This window comes from Scyliorhinus torazame, chromosome 8 (genome assembly GCF_047496885.1).
Source record: "Scyliorhinus torazame isolate Kashiwa2021f chromosome 8, sScyTor2.1, whole genome shotgun sequence".
Taxonomy (NCBI): domain Eukaryota; kingdom Metazoa; phylum Chordata; class Chondrichthyes; order Carcharhiniformes; family Scyliorhinidae; genus Scyliorhinus; species Scyliorhinus torazame.
Genome location: NC_092714.1, coordinates 268,079,110 through 268,101,137, shown reverse-complemented (window position 1 = coordinate 268,101,137; position 22,028 = coordinate 268,079,110). Strand labels below are relative to the sequence as shown.

Sequence of the window (22,028 nt, the reverse complement as noted above, 5' to 3'; positions counted from 1 at the left end):
ACAAAACAAAACGGAAAATAAGTCTTTTTAGCCAAGGTTCCATCCTGGAAACTTCCCGCCGTGTTGTAACGCCGACTGGAATCGTAAAACATCAGATTCTCTCTCTGTTCAGTTCATCTCTCTCTCAGCCCTTCTGCTGACTTTGACGTGTCACATTGCATACCCGTCATCAAATATTAGACCCCCCAAAATATCTTCCAAATATTGGACCCACCCACCTCTGAATCCATCTCTCTCCTTTGCTGCTGTCTCTGGCTGAACCAGATTTTTCGCAACCCTGGTGTCATTCTCGACCGCGAGGCGAGTTTCTGACTCCATAGCCTCTCAGCACGGACAGCGTCTATTTCTCACCGACACGTCTCTTGTATCCGTCATCGCCTCACTGAATCTGCTGCAGAAACCCTCACCCACGCCTTTGACGCATCCAGACTCAACTATTCTAACGCACTCCTGACCAGCCTCCCATCGCCCAGCCCCTGTAAAACTCTGCGTCTGTATCTGCCGCTGACTTGACCGAGCTTCTGCTGAACTACATTGTCTGTCTCTGCTCTCAAATTTAGAAGTTTCAGGCAGCACGGTGGCGCAGTGGGTTAGCCCTGCTGCCTCAGGGCGCCGAGGTCCCAGGTTCGATCCCGGCTCTGGGTCACTGTCCGTGTGGAGTTTGCACATTCTCCCCGTGTTTGCGTGGGTTTCACCCCCACAGCCCAAAGATGTGCAGGGCAGGTGGATTGGCCGCGCTAAATTGCCCCTTAATTGGAAAAAATGAATTGGGTACTCTAAATTTACTTTAAAAAAAAAAATTCTCGAAGTTTCACAATTGTGTTCAATTGTGTTGGCCGAGCCCTTCCCCACATCAGCCGTGCATCGGTCGGCTGCATCTTTGTCTCTGAATTTGGAGGTTTGGGTTCAGTCCCATTCCCGAGACTGGAGCGTTACTAAGGGAGGCCTTCCCTGTCGGGGTCCTGCCTTTTCAACGAGAAGTTAAAGCAAATCCTCTCCGATGGATGTAAAAGACCCCAGAGCACTATTTCAAAGAGATGGCAAGTTCTCCCTGCCGCCTGGGACAGTATAAGACCATAAGACACAGAAGCAGAATTAGGCCACTCGGCCCATCGAGTCTGCTCCGCCATTCATTCATGGCTGACCTGTTTCTCACCCCCATTCTCTTGCCTTCTCCCCATAAACCCTGATCCCCTTATTAATCAAGAACCTATCTATCTCCGCCTGAAAGATACTCAGTGATTTGGCCTTCTGCGGCAAAGAGTTCCATAGATTCACCACACTCTGGCTGAAGAAATTCCTCCTCATCTCTGTTTTAAAGGATCTGAGATTGTGTCCTCTGCTTCTAGTTTTTTGTACAAGTGGAAACACCCTCTCCACGTCCACTCTATCCAGGCCTTGCAGTATCCTGTAAGTTTCAATAAGATCCCCCCCTCCTCCTTCTAAACTCCAACAAGTACAGACACAGAGTCCTCAACCGTTCCTCATACAACAAGCTCTTCATTCCAGGGATCATTCTTGTGAACCTCCTCTGGACCCTTTCCAAGGCCAGCCCATCCTTCCTTAGATACAGGCTCAAAACTGCTCACAGTACTCCAAATGGGGTCTGACTACAGCCTTATACAGCCTCAGAAGTACATCCCTGGTCTTGTATTCTAGCCCTCTTGACATGAATGCTAACATTGCATTTGCCTTCCTAACTGCCGGCTGAACCTGCACGTTAACCTTAAGAGAATTGTGAACAAGGACTCCCAAGTCCCTTTGTGCTTCTGATTTCCTAAGCATTTCCCCAGTTAGAAAATAGTCTGTGTCTAAATTCCTCCTTCCAAAGTGCATAATCTCACACATTTCCGCATTGTATTTCATTTGCCACTTCATTGCCCACTCTCCTAGCTTGTCCAAGTCCTTCTGCAGCCCCCTTGCTTCCTCAATACTACCTGTCCCTCTACAGATCTTTGTGTCATCTGCAAACTTAGCAACAGTGCCTTCAGTTCCTTCCTCCAGGTCATTAATGAATATTTTGCCAGCAGTATTTATCCCTCAATTCAACATCTCGAAAGCAAATTGGTCATTACCCACCTTGCTGTTTGTGGGGGGGGGCTACTGTGATCACAGAAGTGACTGCACTTCTAAAACTACTTCATCGGCTATCATGAGCTTTGGGACATCCTGAGGTTGGTAAACGGTGCTATAGAAATGCGGGGTTTTCCTAATTCCTTGGATGCAAAGTCTTCACACTTTGTCACATTGAACGATCAGAGTTTAGCCCACACATTACCACACTTTGTACCTTTCCCTTGCTATCAGCCGGAAGCAAACCATTTGCGAGAAAACCGTTTGTGCTTTTTCTGGAAATGTGTCTTTTATTTGCGATCGGAAGGCTGTTGAACGCGGCGATTTAGTCCCGATATAATAAACCCAGCTCAGATTGTGTAACTCTATGCAAAGAATGCCAGGATGAAAAGATGACTCGGTACCTTTTTCCCAGTTTCTCTCTGACAAAGTCTCTCGGTGATATTTTTTATTGTATATATATATATTTAATATATAAAAAAAAGTCTTTGCTGTAGTGGTAAAGTCCAGAGTCTCGTTACTGAGAGGCTTGAATATAAACTGGAACTGTGACCATGGTGACACCCTGGCTGCTTGGCAGCTCTGACAGATTGGCGCTGCCAGGCCCCGAGACAGCCAGCCAGGTCTGACTGGCGCTGCCGGTGGCGTTCGCATCGTCCGATTCGGACAGGACAATCACGTGCTCCTCCTCGCGCTCCTTGGCCCTCGGTTGTTGCTCTTCGGCCCCTGTCCTCTGCGTTCCCGGAGCCACGTGGCCCCCGACCGTGGCCCTGTTGGGTTTGCAGGGCCCCCTGCGGGCCCCGCAGCGCCGCTTCCTCACCTGCCGCTCCTCCCCCCGCCCAGCGAAGGGCCCGCACCGGTGCTGTTTGAGGTATTTCTCGCGCGTGAAGCCTTTGCCACAGGGTCCACAGCGGATGGTGTAGGTGTCCGTGTGCGAGTGTTGGTGTTCCATCATGTGAGCTCGCCGGCTAAAGCTTTTGCTGCAATATTGGCACTTGTACGGCTTGATCCCTATAACCCAAAAAACAAACAAAGAGCCCCATCAGCAAACATCTGTCAATCCACCAAAGCAATCCCAGATTGGAGCACAACCCATAAACTACTGAAAAGCCATTAAAAACGGCAATGCAGTTTGCATTAGGTAAGTGCTGATTGAGGTTTTGGGGGATTTTGGAAGGAATTGATGGGTTACCTGGAGACTTTCTCCGTTGATGGGGGGGGAGTTTCGGACAAAGGGATATAAATCAGAGTTCGACCATTCAGGAGAAACAGGAAACATTTCTTCACACTCCCACACAATGCAGTCAAAGCCAGCTCAGTTACAAACCTAAATTCTAAGATCATTCCATTTCGTTTCCCTCAGATATGGGTTTAAAAATGTTCAGGATTTGGAGGACTTAGTCCTACATCCGAATGTTGGCAATTCATGCTGGAACAAGCTTCTACAGTTACCCTCTGATATCTCAAACAAGTGTCTATTCTAGGGGCTTTTCACAGGAACTACATTTGAAGCCTACTTGTGACAATAAGCGATTTTCATTTCATTTCGTTCATTCTGTATGTCTTGGGTCTCAGATCGTGTTTGCAGGCAATTCGACCACAGAGGGCATCACGGATGTATCTCAATACTGTGCTCGCTCATCCGCCAAACACAGTATCCAGTGGCAACCTACAGCAAGAACCTTGCCAATTATTCCTTTTCCCTCGAACTGGCCTGTTGTGGTCAATTATAGCGCCCACTTTATACGCCGGGAAAGTGGGTAGGGGAGGGCTGGGGGTCGTTTATCTGTAGTCAGGCAACACATTAGCCTCGGTCACTCAAATCCTTTTTGATTTTGGGAAGGGATGTTTGGAAAAGCAATATATTACACTGGCACTCACACAAAGACAAAAATAAACGTTTTTCTTTAAAGGGCTAAATTAGCAAACAGGAGTAATGTTTTCTCCTCACATACCTGAGTGTGCAATTATGTGAGCCTTTAGTTTGTCAGGCCTATTGAATTCCTTTGTACAACCCGAGTGTACCCTGTGAGTGATACAAAGCAGAGAGCGTACCCAATCATTAATTCATACATTACAGCACCACGGTTAGAAACTGCCATTGGCCAATACTGACCAAGCACTTGGGGTGGAACAGCAATTGGGCCAATACAGACCAATCGCTTGGGATACCACACAGATATGAAGGATGGGAGCTTTGTATGATTGATATGCAGTTAATTTAATTATTTATTGTTTAATTCTTCAGAGGGCATTTCTCTCTTTACACGGAGGTAATTTTCCTCAGGCTGGCCCCCTCCGGAAACAGGCACTTCCTTCGGGCTGAGAGGGATCGACTGATCCACTGTCGGGGAAACTACGGCCTATGCCGAGCCAAGGGAAGATTCTTACATTCCCGCAGCTAGAATCAGACACTGAAAAGTGAAGGGGGAGAAGGGAGTAGAGGGCGGGTCGTGCATGGGGGGGGGGGGGGGAAATACATCGAACTGACGTAACACCAGGTAAGCGGTTTTTATCAGTGACGGATAAATCTATTGACCCTCAGCAAAATCTCAAGGCTGCCCGGTGTCCTGAACATTATATTCACATGACAAAGGCCGTCAGGTCCTACCGTGGCTGCAACTGCGATCCCTTATGCATCATAATATCCACAGTGACACAGTGGTATTGTCACTGGACCAGAATCCAGAGACCCAGAGCAAGATCTGGGGACCTGGGTTCAAAATCCGCCACGACTGATGGTGAAATTTGGTGAAAACCATTGTTAAAAACCCCATCTGGTTCACTAAAGTCCTTTAAGGAAGGAAATCTGGTCCTTACCTGGCCTGGCCTACCTGTGACTCCTGATACACAGCAATGCGGTTGGCTCTCAAATGCCCTCTGAAATGGAGGGCAGTCAGGAATGGATAAAAACAACTTTCTGAGCGCAATCTACTGGCCATGCCGTGCCCGAGCCGGAGCGCAACGTGGCCGGTAGATGCTGGGGGAGCCTCCCACAAGCTTCCCGGGGAGTCACGATGCCTCGCAGATTCTAACCAGCTCCCACAATGGGCGAGACCAGTCCGTGCGCACGCAAGTCGCTTTTAAACCAACTTAAGTGTACTTACCCACGATCTACAGGCCTCCCCAGGGAGGCCTCAGCCGGGTTGCTCTCTGTACAGGTCCACCCAAGCGTGGACCAGGCAGAACGGCACTCAGGGAGTCCCCCAGGCCATTGGAGGTCCCTGGGTGGCCAGGGAATGGTGCAAAGTGGCCCCCTGGCCCTCCCCCGGGAATGTGGGCACCTTGGCACTGCCACCCAAAAGGGGCAGGCCTAAACGGGCGCTCACTAAAGCAGGTCGTAAACCTACTTAAGGCCTACCTCCCTGGGATCTACTGGCCTCCCTCGATCCACCTCATGATCAATGCTGGCCCGGGTGGCACTGCCAAGCTGGCAGCAACACTACCCAGATGTCAGAGTGGCAGTGGAAGGATGCCCGGGTGGCACTGCCAAGGCTCAGGGGCCGAGGGGGACCATGCCCATGAAAGGAGGGTGGAGAGAAGGTCTGGAGGTTGGGGGTGTGCAGGGCAAGTATGTATGGGCCTCCAGGAGGTTGGGGGGGGGGGCGGGGGGCGAGTTGGGGGTGCTGAAAGAGGGGCGTGCTGGAAGGGGGCTTGGGAGGGCCTGATGAGGGGGGCCCCCAGGGACCCATAGTGGGGTGTCCTCACTTGGGGGGGGGGGTATAATGCCCATGTGTGTGTGGGGGGGGGGGGGGCGAGAATGACATTGCCCATGGGTGGGGGGGGGACCAAAAGCTCACCTAGAGATCGGGGCACCCTTTCAAAATGGCGGCCCAATCTCGGAGTGTGGCCTAAATCAGTGGGAAATTCCCCAGGGCCCAAAAAAGTGACTAAGTGTCATTGAATAGCGGTGAGAACTCGCCAGCAAAGCCAGCGGGAAACACCCTGACAATCACTTTGACTGACGCTGGTATTTTAATTTACAGATTTATTAAATTCAATTCAACTTCTCAAAATCTCCTGGTGGGATTTGACACACTGACACACTCTCTCTCTGGCTTATTCGGTCTCATAGTAATTTGTAACTGGTTGTAACATGATTCATTTATACTTGCTAGAGGTAACAAACATTCTTACTCAGGGACACATTCTCTGCAAACAAAAGGAACGTGTTCAAGTCTTGCACTTTCTTTGAATCCCCCGGGAGCTTGGGGAGTTTATAGTTCCCTGTTATTTTTTTCCTGGCAATGCCTCGACCAATCTGAGTCAACTTGCCAACTAATCAGCACCCTTTTCGCCTGTGGTACCAATTGTTGGGATTGTTTGAAATTTATTTTCTTTGTATTTGTCTGATGAGTGCAAGGCAAAAACTTCAGCAACATGTCTCTTTTCAACAATATTCAAAATAATTCTTACTGAGCTTTACTGTCCTGATACTTTCATCCTCAGAGGCTCAAGGGAGAGAGTATAATTATTTCAGCCACTTTGCCCAATTACAGTGGGAAATGTTTCTCTGCCAGCTGAGAGGACGAGACACTTTCTGGTAAAGACACATGGAGCTGAATGCTCAAAGTTCCAGAATAAAATTAAACCTACCTGAAAGGGCACTTGAATTTCTTGACAGGGTCATGGGTTAACATGTGCCTCTTCACTTTATCTTTGCGATTAAAAGCTGCTAAACACAACGTGCACTTAAACGGCTTTTCACCTGTTCAAAAACAATGAGGAAAGGAATAAAATTGGGCCGACTGAGGTCCAACAACACCGAAGATGCTCCCCACGCACCACCTTAAATATTCACCCCCTCCGCCGCCGACGAACAGTGGCAGCCGTGTGTACCATCTACAAGATGCACTACAGGAACTCGCCAAGGCGCCTTCGACAGCACCTTCCAAACCCACCACCTCTGCCACCTAGAAGGACAAGGGCAGCAGACGCATGGAAACATTACCTGCATGATCCCCTCCAAGCCTCTCACCATCCTGACTTGGAACCTTTCCTTCACCGTCGCGGAGTCAAAACTCCTGGAACTCCCTCCCTAACAGCTCTGTGGGTGGACCTACACCTCATGGTCTGCAGCGGCTCAAGAAGGCAGCTCACCGCCACCGTCTCAACATCAATTAGGAATGGACAATAAATGCCGGCTTTTAGCCAGCGACACCCACATTCCACAAATTCCATTTAAAAAGGGTTTAGTACAGACCGAGCAAAGACCATCACTGAATCGGCCACAAACCTGAACAAATATACGAGCTCGCAAACCTGTGCAGTCAATGCAGCGGGGCCTTGGGTGGGGGTTGACCATTCGTCCAAGTTTGTCAAAAATCTCAAGAAGCAAAACATTCTGTCTCTACTCAGCAAAGCTAGGGTATCCATTTAACACTGCAACCCCTATATTAAACCCTGCAAATAGCATTTCCACAGTCCATATAGAGTTTTATATTCAAGACCCCGCCATTCAGCCCATCATATCCGTGCTGGCTATTTGAAAAAACTGCTCGGGTTAGTCTCAATAGTCGCCCTATCAGAGCCCAGAGCCCCCTGTAAATCTTCCCCTCTTCAATTATTTATCCAATTACTTTTTGAAAGTTACTGTTAAATCCATACATTCCATACCAGAGCTCGAGAAAAGAGTAGACCATTCGGCCCGTCGAGCCTGCTGTGCCGTTCAATAAAATCGCGGCTGACCCTGGGCTTCAATTCCATTGAGCCGCCCACTCCCCTATCCCTCGATTCCCCGTTCCGCCAAAACCTATCATCTAACCCAGCCTTAAATGTTTTCAACAATCTGCCGTAAATAAAAAAATATACTTTCTCATAATCATGCCCCTGGTTTTTGTTTTGTCAATTATCTTAAATGTGTTTCCTCTTGTTACCAACCCCGCTGTTAGTGGAAAGTGATAGCCCTGTGTTTAGTATTGTTTAATCATTAAATCTACATCAGGAGATTAAGCTCATGAGGTTAGTTAATTCAGCACATGCTTTCTTCAGACTCCGCGACAAGGTGGCTACAGTGCTTTCATTTCAGAAATCATCTGCTCCATCGCCTGTTCACCTGGTCATAGAAACCCTACAGTGCAGAAGGAGGCCATTCGGCCCATCGAGTCTGCACCGGCCCTTGGAAAGAGCACCCTACTTAAGCTCACCCCTCAACCCCAACCTTGTAACTCCACCACCTTTTGGACACTAAGGGGCAATTTGCGGTGAGCAATCCACCTAACCCGCACGTCTAAGCTCGTCAACTACAACCTGCGATTTACGGCACTATTATCCTAGAAAACCATCGCAAGGTGCTTCACAGGCGAGTTATCAAACCTACCGACAGAGAGTCACATGAGGGAGTTTTGCTTCAGGCGACCACAAGCTTATTCGGCAAGATAGGTTTCAAGGAATGTGTTAAAGGAAGAGAAAGGGGCGGAGAGGCTCGGGGGCGGAGCTCCAGAGTTCATGGTCCAGGTGGCAGAATGGATTGAGGTATGCATAAGAGGCCAGAATTGGGAGGTGCGCAGGGAGCTCGGAGGTTGTCGGGCTGGACGAGGTCACTGCGATATGAAGGGACAGAAATCCGCCACCTCGAAGGACAAAGGCAGCAGATGTACGAGATCAACACCACCTGCAGGTTCCTCTCAAATCATTCACCACCCTGACTTGGAAATACATCTGCCCTTCCTTCACTGTCGCTGGGTCAAAATGCTGGAGCTCCCTCCCTAACAGCACGGTGGGTGCACCTACACCACAGGGATTGCAACAGATCAAGAAGGCAGCTCATTACCACCTTCTCAAGGGCAATTAGGATTGGAGAGTAAATAAATCCTAGCCGGCAACACCCACATCCTGTAAATGAATAGATTTAAAAGAAACACAGACCAAGGTCGAACTTCTGTCGTGAAAACCGGAGTAATGAACCAAGGGAGTTTTAATGGATTATATTTTCTGGATGACACTCTGGGTAATAGCAAAATGATTTAACAGCTGTTAATAAGCTTAATAGACTTCGTGCTGCGAAGTATGAATAAAAATTAATTTCAGCTCCTTTGGGAGTGATAAATATTCATTTATCTAACATCCATAGTCGGTAACGATGATGAATTTATTTACATATTTACAATTACAGTTTTATCACTGCATCACTCCCAGTGCAGACCTCGCTGGGCGGGGTCTCACCAGGTCTCAGCAGGCCCCACGTTGCGCCTGCTTTTAGCCCCCGCCTTAACGAGCTCCAGGTGACTGGCCTCTAACCCCCTACCGAGGGAGCTGGTACTGCCCGGGTCCCACGGGGAGATCAATAGTTGTTTCCCTGTGATTCTCGTGGGGGTTATAAACACATGGTAAACAACTTCTCCATTGCTCATCTCCAGAGTCTTGTAATTACAGTAACCAGATTCCCATCCCAAAGGTATTGTAATTGGCATTTTTTAACAGAATAATAGGTCCTGTGGTGGGTTCTCCATTTCCCGATGTCGGCATCGGGATTTCCAATCGGGCGGAACTTGGAGCGCCCCCTGGAAAAATGGGCTTTGGCGCCCGTTGCTAAGCTCCAATCCCCCGCCAGGGACAGCAGCGTCACCCCCACCCCACAACGGCAGCAATGTGTAAATTAAAGTAAACCATGAATATGGATGCAATTAACGGGCTTGAAACCAGCATTCCCTCCCCCTCACCCCATCCACCACTTCAGCTGCCTCATTGTCTTTCACTGTTCATCTTCAGATGTTTCGGTTGCAATTTTGTTGTAACAGTGTGAAGGTATTTACATCGCAACGTCGCAATATCCCAAAGCATTTTGTGTGAAGTCACCATTGGGAGAGAGGGGATTGGGGTACAGCAAGGTGCCAAAAGCAGCCATGTGATGAAGTAGCCAGGCTGTACATCTGGGAGAATTCTCCTGCTCATCGTCTAAATAATGCCAGGGAATCTTTTTGCCTCTGCCCGAGGGGGCGGGCAGGTCCTGGGTTAATAGCTGATCCGGAGACGGCACCTCCGACAATACCGCGTCTGCCCTCCGCAGTGCCACACTGCTACTGTCAAACTGGATTTCGGGCTCACGTCTCTGGAGTGGGATTTGAACCCACGATTTTCAGATTCGGAGGGGAGAGCGTGGTCCACAGAGTCACAGCCAACTAAAATGGCAAGTAGCAAAACAGGAGACATTGGATTGCAACTTCCTTTCAGAATAATAATAATCTTTATTATTGCCACAAGTCGGCTTACATTAACACTGGAATGAAGTTACTGTGAAAAGCCCCTAGTCACCACACTCCGGCGCCTGTTCGGGTCATAGAGGGAGAATTCAGAATGTACAAGCACGTCTTTCGGGATTTGTGGGCGGAAACCGGAGCACCCGGAGGAGACCCACGCAGACACGGGGAGAACGTGCTGACTCCGCACAGACAGTGACCCAAGCTGGGAATCGAACCTGGGACCCTGGAGCTGTGAAGCAACAGTGCTAACCACTGTGCTACCGTGCTTCCCATCCCTTACCGGCTTCCTGTTCTGGTCAGTGCCTTACTTTAAAACACTTTTTCCATTAAATTTAAAGCGCCAATTCTTTATTTTCCCAATTAAGGGGCAATTTAGTGTGACCGATTCACTTACCCTGGGTCACTGTGCGGAGTCTGCTCGTTCTCCCTGTGTCTGCGTGGGTTTCCTCCGGATACTCCAGTTTCCCCCCACAAGGCCCGAAAGATACTGTTGATTATTTGGAATTCTCCCTCAGTGTACCCAAACAGGCGCCGGAATGTGGAGACTAGGGGAATTTCACAGTAACTTTTGGGCAAATCGGTAGCATAGTGGTTAGCACAATTGCTTCACAGCTCCAGGGTCCCAAGTTCGATTCCGGCTTGGGTCACTGTCTGTGCGGACTCTGCACGTTCCCCCCGTGTGTGCATGGGTTTCCTCCGGGTGCTCCGGTTTCCTCCCACAGTCCAAAGATGTGCAGGTTAGGTGGATTGGCCATGCTAAATCGCCCTTTGTGTCCAAAATTGCCCTTAGTGTTGGGTGGGGTTACTGGGTTATGGGGATAGAGTGGGGGTGTGGGCTTGGGTGGGGTGCTCTTTCCAAGAGCCGGTGCAGACTCGATGGGCCGAATGGCCTCCTTCTGCACTGTAAATTCGAGGAACTTCATTGCGGTGTTAACTACTTGTGACAATAAAGATTATTATTATCTATCGGGCAGTGTAAATATCGTGTTGTTAATAAAACTATGTTTCTTCATTTTACTCAGTGTGATCTCTCCATGTCCTTATCAAAATAAGCCTGGCCTAAGAGGGAGGTTTCAAAGGAAATCCCAGAGCTTAGGGTCTCAGTAGCCACCAATGGTAGGATTACATAAGAGGCTAGAATTGGAGGACGCAGATATCTCGGGAGAGTTGTGGGGTTGGGGGTAGATTACAGACTTTGGGAGGAGCAAGGCCATGGAGGGATTTGAAAATAAGGATGAGAATTTCCAAAATGCAAGTGTTGCCTGATGAGAGCCAATGTAAGCCAGTGAGTAGAGGCTTCATGGGTGAACGAGGACTTGGTACAAGTTACGATATGGATAACAGAGTTCTGGATGAGCTCATGTATATGTCAGGGAAGTGAGGTCGGAGGCTGAACAGGAGAATGTTGGAATGGTCAAGTCCAGAGTCGACAATGCATTCAAACAACGCAGCAAACTTTAAATTAAATTGCCAGAAGATAAGGTGGCGTGCACTCACCAGAATGAATGAGGAGGTGAAGTTTGAGATAGTGCTCAGTTTTGAATGACTTTTTACATATCTGACACTTGAATACGCCCCCTCCACCGTGCACAGGGAGATGTCTTCGCAGGTACCGTTCACTCGGGAAGACCTGTGACCAAGGTGGGGAACACACAGCATGTTTGAACAGGACTGACGAACAAGCAGCACCTACTAAACCCCATTCAACTCACACATGGTTTGGATGACAGTTATTCAGTGAATCTGGCGGCTGGGAGGATGGTGGGGTGGGGGGGGGGGGGGGGGGGGGATCCTGGCCATTCAAGGATAATGCCAATGTGAGATTGATAAAGAGTTTTGCCGCCAGGCATGATCTAGTCAATCAACGGGCAGAATGGTGTCCTCCGGTTCCTACTGTCCATGTCCATGAACCCTCAGGGTACTTGACTAAATCAGAGATGGCGTTGCACTGGTAACTGCTCGATTAGTGAAAGTCACAGGATCTTCATCATAAAGCTGGTTTTCAATGGGATATCGAGACAATACGCATTTTGAATGGGGGGGGGGGGGGGGGGGGGGGGGGGGGGGGGTGTCCAGCAGCAACGTTATTGGACTAATAATACAAAGGCCTGGCAGAGCAGGCTCGAGGAACTGCACCATCTACCCCTTCTCCCGTTTCCCATGTTCTTACAGTGGCAGCTGGGGGAGTTTTAATTCAGCTAATTAATGGATCGGAAACAAACAAGTTAGTCTCACTGACAATGAATACTTTAAAAAAAGACTGTAAAATGAGGAGTTGAGTCCACAATGAGACGGGGTTAGGGGTCATTTGTCTTTCTTTTTATCCATTCCACGTTCTGTTAAGTGGAAATCCCTTTACCGATGTTACAGATTCCACCAGAGCAGAGGACAAGCAGCAACATTCGACACATCAGGGCGAATGTGACGTAGCATCGGGGTGAAATGATGCTGGGACAGGAGCTGGGCTCCATTGCTGGCTGCTGTGGTGGGCGTTGCACATTGGAAAGAGGGAGTTGGACTGAGCTACAGATCACATCATGCCGATGACAGCTTCCTGACAGCACCTTGATTGATGTGATTCCTGGATTGGTGGGACTGGAGAGCACCTTTCCGGGGGGAGATTATTCCTTACTGGATGAGGGGTAAGAGAGGGATGATGTGTCCCAAGCTGGAACCCTCCAGCCATTCCGGTCGAACAGCAGATTGATTCCGTTCTCGGCCCACCACAGGGTACGTCACTGGGATTGGGAGAGTGCAGAATGCCAGACTAACGTTCCATCGGCAGTCACACTGCGGAGGGTTTCGTTGGCTGGAGGCAAGTGAAATTCTATTCCTTCACTTTGGCTGCACAAGCCTGTTGAGAGTCGGCTGTTCGATGATGTTGGACACAGAACACCTGTACTCACCTTTTGACAGTGTGGGCAGGGGTAGCTGTGAGATGCTGTCTGGAGATGATGCTCAAGGGCCTCGGGGGTGGAATATTTACTCAAGCACCTCGAACACCTGTAAGCCAAATAAATAATAAGAGGAATTAGGTTTTGAATGGAAGAGGAACAGAGTTCTTCATGTTGTCCAGGCTAATATTTATCCATCGCTAAAATGGGTAACTTGGTCATGAGCTCATTGCTGTTTGGGGCATCTTGCTTGTTTGCCATTTCCCACATTCCACCAGACTTCGGTTTTCATTGTAATATCACAAGCTCGTGAAAAAAATGTGATTTAAAAAGGGCAAATAGGTGCAGTTAGGTGGGGTTACGGGGGTAGGGCGAGGGAGTGGGCCAGGGCTGGGGAGTGGGGCCTAGGTAGGGTGCTCTTTCGGAGGGTTGGTGCAGACTCAATGGGCCGAGCGGCCTCCTTCTGCACTGTGGCCGTTCTACGGTTCTACATACAAATCTTTCTTTTGAAGGTTAACAGTGACAATCGGCTACAGCTGCTCTCTGCACCAACTCCACTCTCATTGCCCTGGTTGGTTTTGGGGAAATTCCAGCCAACACCAAGGCTGCTCTACAGCATAGCGAGAGAGGCTCTTCGGTCCATCGCGTTCGCACCCGGCCATCAAGCACCTATCTGTTCTAATCCCATTCTCCAGCACTTGGTCGTAACCTTGTATGCTGTGGCATTTAAGTGCTCATCTAAATGTTTCATTTAAAAAAAAATTTAGAGTACCCAATTCATTTTTTCCAATTAAGGGGCAATTTAGTGTGGCCAATCCACCTGCCCTGCACATCTTTGGGTTGTGGGGGTGAAACCCACGCAAACACGGGGAGAATGTGCAAACTCCACACGGACAGTGACCCAGGGCTGGGATCGAACCTGGGACCTCGGCGCCGTGAGGCAGCAGGGCTAACCCACTGCGCCACCGTGCTGCCCCATCTAAATGTTTCTTAAACGTTGAAGGTTCCCGCCTCTATCACCCTTTCACGCAGCGAGTTCCAGAATTCAACTGCCCTCTGGTTGAAAACATTTTCCCTCAAATCCCCTCTCAATCTGCTGCTCCGTACCTCAAATCTATTTCCCTGGTCATTGAGCCCTCCACCAAGGGGAAAGGTTCCTTCCCATCCAGCCTATCTATGTCCTTCATAATTGTATGCACCTCGATCAGGTCCCCCCTCAGCCCTCTCTGCTCCAAGGAAAACAGCTGACCATGCAGGGCACGGAGTGAATCAGTCACGCTGAGGTGACAGGATTACGGTTTTCCAAACTTGCGGACGGTAAGGGAGGGCGAAGAAGAATTCCAGTTCGCACCATCCTGAAAAGATTCAAGGTGGGCGATGGTGAGGTAAACTCAACAACGGCACACTGAGGGGCGCAGGGAAGAGGAAGAGTTTGCAGGATGGGACCTGGAGATCCTGATCGATGGGTCCCGGCAGGCGGGGTGCTTTGGAGGAGGTTGCAGTTAGGAGGGAGCTGCTGGGACCGGGGGGCAGGAGTAAATCGACCATGGCAACATTCCTAACAGCTGGAAGGAGCATCTGGCTCACCTGTAAAAGGTGGGGCATTTCTTAGGTGCCTGTTGGGGGTAGAGGTTGTGAGAATACTGGTGGACGCCCAACTCGTACAGGGATGGGAAGATCTTACTACAGAGGTGGCACCGATACGTTATCTCATCGTCATGGTTCTTGATGTGTTCGACAAACTCCTCCAGCTTCTCAAAGGTCTGAGTGCAATTCTTCACCACGCACTTGTACACCTGAAAAAGTGGAGACCGCATCATAGGAAGTAGGAATTGGAGTAGGCCTTGAGCCCAACCCACCAATCAACAAGACCATGGCTGATTTCGTACCCCAATCACATCATTCTGCACTATCCCCAAATCTCTCAGTTGCCCCAATGCCCAAAAAACTATCGATCAGGGTCTTGAATAATACTCAATGACTGAGAATTCACAGCTCTCTGGAGAATTCCAAAGATTCACTGCCCTCTGGGTGAAGATGTCGTACCTCGTCTCTGTTTTAAATGGCCAACCCTTTCTTCTGAGGCTGTGACTCACTGTTCTAGATTCTCTATCCCGGTCAAAATTCATCAGCCGGCGGTCCGACGGGACCTCTATTTAATGTCTCTTTCCAAAGATGGCACCTCTTTATTTTATATAAATTTAGAGTATCCAATTCATTTTTTCCAATTAAGGGGCAATTTAGCGTGGCCAATCCACCTAACCTGCACATCTGTGGGTTATGGGGGGCGAAACCCACGCAAACACGGGGAGAATGTGCAAATTCCACACGGACAGTGACCCAGAGCCGGGATCGAACCTGGGACCTCGGCGCCATGATGCAGCAGTGCTAACCACTGCGCAACCGTGCTGCCCCCCCCCCAAAGATGACACCTCTAATAGTGCAGCACTCCATCAGCCTTTATTCCTCTGTTGCAAAGCAAGATTCGTTCTCACATCGTAAAACTGTAGCCACCTGAGTTGGCCACTTCCCGACTTAAAATGGAGAACCGCAAAGGCTGAAGGGAAATTCAGCCAACACAGGCAAAGACTAGCAAATACAGAAATCATGAGTATTGAAACTTGTAAGGAACCAGACAAAACTGAAACCAGCAGCCATCTGCATAGTAATGAGCGATTCCAGGGCACAATCGCAACAGTTAATGTGAATAAAGCCAAGCCAGACTCCTCGGCGCCAACAGGAGCCAAGACAAATGGAGGCCAACGGACATTCAGGGACCGCCTGGCGATCAGGGAACCGCTCCAGCATTGGAGAAATCGATCCAAGTGATCGGAACGCAGTCCAATCACTTGGAACCAGGTACGGGGTCCGCCCCGAAGGGCGGGAAGCCCCTGGGGACTATAAAGTAAAGCCCCCAAGTTCAAATCATCCTTCTTTGGCAGGGTCACTCAGCAACTTGAACCAACCCTCGACAGTGACCTGCCTCGCTGCCCCCAACCAAGTAAGTCTCAAGTCAACGCTCGCTACGAGATAGGCGCTCCTAGCTACCAGTCCATACCAGCTTTAAATCCTGCAGACTCCGGACCTGAACGAAAGGCCATTTGTTCCCCTGACCTGGTGGGCCAGTCCGAAGCTAAGTATAGGCCTTTTAGTGATAGGAATAGCCTAGAAAGTAGAGTTTATGCATGAGTCGTGATTTACTGTGTATAATAAATGTGCTTTGATTTGAATCTTACTAATTGGTGTGCTGAGGTATTGATCATTACTTGAACTTGAACCTCGTGGCGGTATCATAAAGATACCTGGCGACTCTAGAGCAAAGGTTAAACAAACAGAGCAAATTACGATTTAAGAGCCAACCAAAAGTTAGCAACAAAACTTAATTCCTCGTATTACTTATTTTAATAAGAAGTGTTCAAGTACATTTTCCATTTCCAGATCCCTCAAACATTTACTGAGCATCTACCCTGTCAAAACCCTTAAGGACAATTATATTTTCCAATGTGATCGCCTCTCATTCCTCGGAACCCTGTGGAATACGGGCCATGTTCCCGTCTGATGAGCTGTCTTTGCGCTCCCTCAGAGGGCCAGTGTGTCCTCCGTTAGGTAAGGAGACTAAAACTGTACACAGTACCCCATGTTTGGCCTCACTGATACTTTATTAATTGGAAAATTCGGCATTAAAATTGATGCAAGCCAATGACAGCGGCAATTTAAATCCACTCGGCAACACCAAAAGGATTATGCCGGGGTTTAGATGAACCGAGTCAGGAGTTGCGGTGGCTTGGGAGAGATTTAGGGGTGCGGGTACTGAAATCATTAAAAGCTAGCTGGCAGGTTTACAAGGCTAATGGAATGTTGGCTTTGAGCGCCACGGAACTGGAATTCAAAGGGGAAAAGGTCATGTTCCGATGGCAGAGCTCTCTGGTTAGAATTCCCTTGCAGTAACTGTGTTCAGCTCTGATTACCACACCTCCAGAAGGTATTGGAGGGAGTGTAGGTGGCCCACTCCCTTAGAGTGCCTCTATTTCCTTTTGTGTAATGTCCCTTTCAGAAGAAAATGTACTTTGGAATATCTTGAAAGATGGTCAATTAGTTTCCGGATGATGACATCATTTGGTTCAAGTAATGCCCTGGTAACCTGGGTTGTCATGGTGATGAACAGCTAAGAAGCAACAAGTAAATAGAAAGCTAATTGCAGTCAGTCTGCTTTTACCATTTGATAATTCGGAATGGGCAGCACGGTAGCATTGTGGACAGCACAATTGCTTCACAGCTCCAGGGTCCCAGGTTCGATTCCGGCTTGGGTCACTGTCTGTGTGGAGTCTACACATCCTCCCCGTGTCTGCGTGGGTTTCCTCCGGGTGCTCCGGTTTCCTCCCACAGTCCAAAGATGTGCAGGTTTGGTGGATTGGCCATGATAAATTGCCCTTAGTGTCCAAAATTGCCCTTGGTGTTGGGTGGAGTTACTGGGCTATGGGGATAGGGTGGAGGTGTTGACCTTGGGTAGGGTGCTCTTTCCAAGAGCCGGTGCAGACTCGATGGGCCGAATGGCCTCCTTCTGCACTGTAAATTCTATGAATTCTATGAATACTGGGAATTCGCACAAAGAGGAAATAAGTGAAGCTCTCTCCTGGGGGAACAGTTTTCTGTTTGGCAGTCTTCAAATTAATTCTGCTATTGAAGCAGATCTCTGAGAATGGAGCAGAGGCTGTGTTTCTGTGTATGTTAAACAGTTGGAAAAGACAGAACAACGAAGGCAGGGAAAAGCAAAGGATTATGATTGGACAATACCTATTGTTGCTATTAAAGTGGCCCCAGGGCATACCAGACCATTTGAAGGGGTCAGAGAAGAGAGTGTCGGTGACCCAAGTGAGAGAGAGGGTTCGTAAGATGCTCACCTTGTCCCTAGTAGCCACATCCAAGGGCTTTGGATGGAATACGCGGTTGATGACTGCGCCAAAATGATTGGCTGGGCAATGAGACCCTCCAAAAAAAGGGTCAAGTTGGAAAGACTGTAAAATTACACATGATGCCACATTTGTGCGGGAAATAATCCGAGTGCTCCAAATCTAAATGATATGAGGCATTAACTATTTAAAGCAAAATTTACCTTTTTATGTGAAACATCTTCACCTGTTTAACGTAATGTTTGAGTTTGTTAATTTTAGTTGGTTTGTTACAGTAAAAGTTTTAAGAAGTCACATCTTGTCCAGCGGTATTATTTCCGCTGGATTTTGGGGATTACTTTCTTTGTAAAAGATTATTATTCTCGGAGGATTATAGCAACAAATTCATTGGAATGATACTGGGGGCTCAAAGGTTAAATTGCGAGGACAAGTTCAGTAGGCGAGGCTTGCAATCCCTTGAGCACAGTGAACTATGATCAAATTGAGGTGTTTAGAATGGATTTGTTAAACCCTATCACCTCTGGTGCGTTGAGTCCGGAACAAGAGGGTATAACCGTGAGATTAGAGCTAGGGCTCGACCAGAAGAGTTTCACACAAAGGCGAAATCTGGAACTCTTGCTTAATCCGTACTGTTGAGTCCGGAGGTCAATTGAAAATATCAAATCTCAGAATAATGCATTTTTGATTGGCAAGGCTATTCACACTTGCAGAGATTAGGCAAATAGATGGAGCTAAGATACAGATCAGTTAGGGGGCGGCACGCTGGCGCAGTGGTTAGCACTGCTGCCTCATGGCGTCGAGGATCCAGGTTCGATCCCGGCCCCGGGTCACTGTCCGTGTGGAGTTTGCACATTCTCCCCAAGTCTGAGTGGGTCTCACCCCCACAACCCAAAGATGTGCGGGGCAGGTGGATTGGACATGCCAGGTTGACCCGTAGTGGGAAAGAAATTAAGAAAAATAAGCAATAAAGATACAGGCCAGTCATGATCTGACTAAATGGGGTAGCAAATTTGAGGGGCAGAACGGTCTCGTCCCAGTCCCATGTTCCAGGCTCCATTGCCCTGACCCACCACCTACCCAGCCCTGTGTGTGAAGCCTGTTTGGGAACCTGCTTCCACTGTACCTGCTGGTTCTTATGCTGCATCATGTGTGACTTGAGTTGGAAATAAGTGATGAATTTACAGGGGCAAAACTGGCACTGGTAGGAACTGTCGATCACCACCACCTGCTTCAATTCGCCGCTGTTGCTGTCGCCCGCGTGGTTGGCTGGGTTCTGGTGTGGAAGCTGCTCCGGGTTTTCCGATAATTCCGCTACAAATGTAAACAAGAGAAAGGGCAAGAGAGAGAAAAAAGGGAGGAAGAGAGAGAGAGAAAAGGGAGGGAGGGAGAGAGGGAAAGGGGGGGGGAAGAGAAAAAGAGAGAGAAGGGACAAGGAGAGAATAGGGAAAGAGAGGGTGGGGGAAGAGAGGGAGGTGGGAAGAGAGAGAGAGGGGAAAGAGAGAGAGGGGGAAGAGAGAGAGAGAGAGAGAGGGGGAAGAGAGAGAGGGAGGGGGAAGAGGAAGAGAGGGGGAAGAGAGAGAGGGAGGTGGGAAGAGAGAGGGAGGTGGGAAGAGAGAGGGAGGGGGAAAGAGAGAGAGGGAGGTGGGAAGAGAGAGAGAGGGGGAAAGAGAGAGAGGGAGAAGAGAGAGAGGGAGGGGGAAGAGGGAGAGAGTGGGGAAGAGAGAGAGGGAGGTGGGAAGAGAGAGGGAAGTGTGAAGAGAGAGGGAGGGGGAAAGAGAGAGAGGGAGGGGTAGAGGAAGAGAGGGGGGAATAGAGAGAGAGAGGGGGGAATAGAGAGAGGGAAGTGGGAAGAGAGAGGGAGGTGGGAAGAGAGAGGGAGGTGGGAAGAGAGAGGGAGGGGGAAAGAGAGAGAGGGAGGTGGGAAGAGAGAGAGAGGGGGAAAGAGAGAGAGAGGGGGAAAGAGAGAGAGGGAGAAGAGAGAGAGGGAGGGGGAAGAGGGAGAGAGTGGGGAAGAGGGAGAGAGTGGGGAAGAGAGAGAGGGAGGTGGGAAGAGAGAGGGAGGTGGGAAGAGAGAGGGAAGTGTGAAGAGAGAGGGAGGGGGAAAGAGAGAGAGGGAGGTGGGAAGAGAGAGAGGGAGATGGGAAGAGAGAGAGGGAGATGGGAAGAGAGAGGGGGAGAGAGAGGGAAGGGGAAGAGAGAGAGGGAGGGGGAAGCAAGAGAGGGGGGAAGAGAGAGGGAGGTCGTAAGAGAGAGAGGGGGAGGGAGAGAGGAAGGAGGAAGAGAGAGAGGGGGAGGGAGAGAGGGAGGAGGAAGAGAGAGAGGGGGAGAGAGAGGGGGAAAGAGAGAGAGGGAGGGGGAAGAGAGAGAGGGGGAGGGGGAAGAGAGAGGGGGGGGAGGGGGAAGCGAGAGAGAGGGGGAAGACAGAGGGAGGTCGGAAGAGAGAGTGGGGGAGGGAGAGAGGGAGGGGGAAGAGACAGAGGGAGGTGGGAAGAGAGAGAGGGAGGTGGGAAGCGAGAGAGGGAGGTGGGAAGCGAGAGAGGGAGGTGGGGAGAGAGAGGGGGAAGAGAGAGGGGGGAAGAGAGAGGGGGGAAGAGAGAGAGGGGAAGAGAGAGGGGGAAGAGAGAGGAGGGAAGAGAGAGGGGGGAGAGAGAGGGGGGAGAGAGAAGGGGGGGAGAGAGAGAGAGGGGGAGAGAGAGAGAGGGAGGTGGGAAGAGAGAGAGGGAGGGGGAAGAGAGGGGGGGAAGAGAGGGGGGAAGAGAGGGGGGAAGAGAGGGGGGAAGAGAGGGGGGAAGAGAGGGGGGAAGAGAGGGGGAAGAGAGGGGGGAAGAGAGGGGGGAAGAGAGGGGGGAAGAGGGGGGAAGAGAGGGGGGAAGAGAGGGGGGAAGAGAGGGGGGAAGAGAGGGGGGAAGAGAGGGGGGAAGAGAGGGGGAAGAGAGGGGGAAGAGAGGGGGAAGAGAGGGGGGAAGAGAGGGGGGAAGAGAGGGGGGAGAGAGAGGGGGGAGAGAGAGGGGGGAGAGAGAGGGGGGGAGAGAGAGGGGGGAAGAGAGAGGGGGGTAGAGAGAGGGGGGTAGAGAGGGGGGTAGAGAGAGGGGGGAGAGAGAGGGGGGAGAGAGAGGGGGAGAGAGAGGGGGGAGAGAGAGGGGGAGAGAGAGGGGGAGAGAGAGGGGGGAGAGAGAGGGGTAGAGAGAGGGGGGAGAGAGAGGGGGGAGAGAGAGGGGGGAGAGAGAGGGGGGAGAGAGAGGGGGGAGAGAGAGGGGGGAGAGAGAGGGGGGAGAGAGAGGGGGGAGAGAGAGGGGTAGAGAGAGGGGGTAGAGAGGGGCGAGAGGGGTGAGGGGGGGGGCGAGAGAGAGGGAGAGAGGGAGGGGGGAGAGAGAGAGGAAGGGGAAGCGAGGGTGGGGAAGAGAGAGAGGGGGGAGAGAGAGAGGATGGGGAAGAGGGAGGGAAGGAGAAGGGAGAGAGGGAGGGGGAGAGAGGGGGGAGAGAGGGAGGGGGAGAGAGGGGGGAGAGAGAGGGGGTGGGGGAAGAGAGAGGGAGGAGGGAGAGAGAGAGGGAGGTGGGAAGAGGGAGAGGGAGGGGAAGAGAGAGAGGGGGAAGAGAGAGAGAGGGGGTGGGAGAGAGAGAGGGGGTGGGAGAGAGAGAGGGGGTGGGAGAGAGAGAGAGGGAGTGATAACAAGGCCTTGTTAAAGACATCTGACAATGACCTCATTCACCATCCTCCCAATTCACCCAACCCACTGTCCATTGATCAGATGCAATTCGAACCGCAGAATGCCCCCCATACTCCCCACCCACACGTTCCCTCGTATGCTATCCTGAACTTTTCCAGATCTATCCCTGTCGTACAGCTGAGAAATACCACAGATGTAGGCCATTCAGCCGCTCGAGACTATCCCACCATTTAACAACTGATCATGATCATAACATCACCCCCTTCACCTTGGTTCCATATC

At 50.2% G+C, this 22,028-nt stretch overlaps 1 protein-coding gene across 1 annotated transcript in view; it reads right to left on the bottom strand.

Moving 5' to 3' along the window:
* Positions 1-2,345: 2,345 nt before the first annotated feature.
* Positions 2,346-22,028, bottom strand: part of znf341 (zinc finger protein 341) — a 68,314-nt gene continuing 48,631 nt past the window's right edge. The window contains 7 exon segments of the mRNA XM_072515286.1: positions 2,346-3,084; positions 4,029-4,099; positions 6,670-6,781; positions 11,772-11,904; positions 13,181-13,277; positions 14,756-14,964; positions 19,202-19,389. Coding sequence (XP_072371387.1) covers positions 2,591-3,084; positions 4,029-4,099; positions 6,670-6,781; positions 11,772-11,904; positions 13,181-13,277; positions 14,756-14,964; positions 19,202-19,389 — 1,304 coding nt within the window. The 3' untranslated portion in view covers positions 2,346-2,590.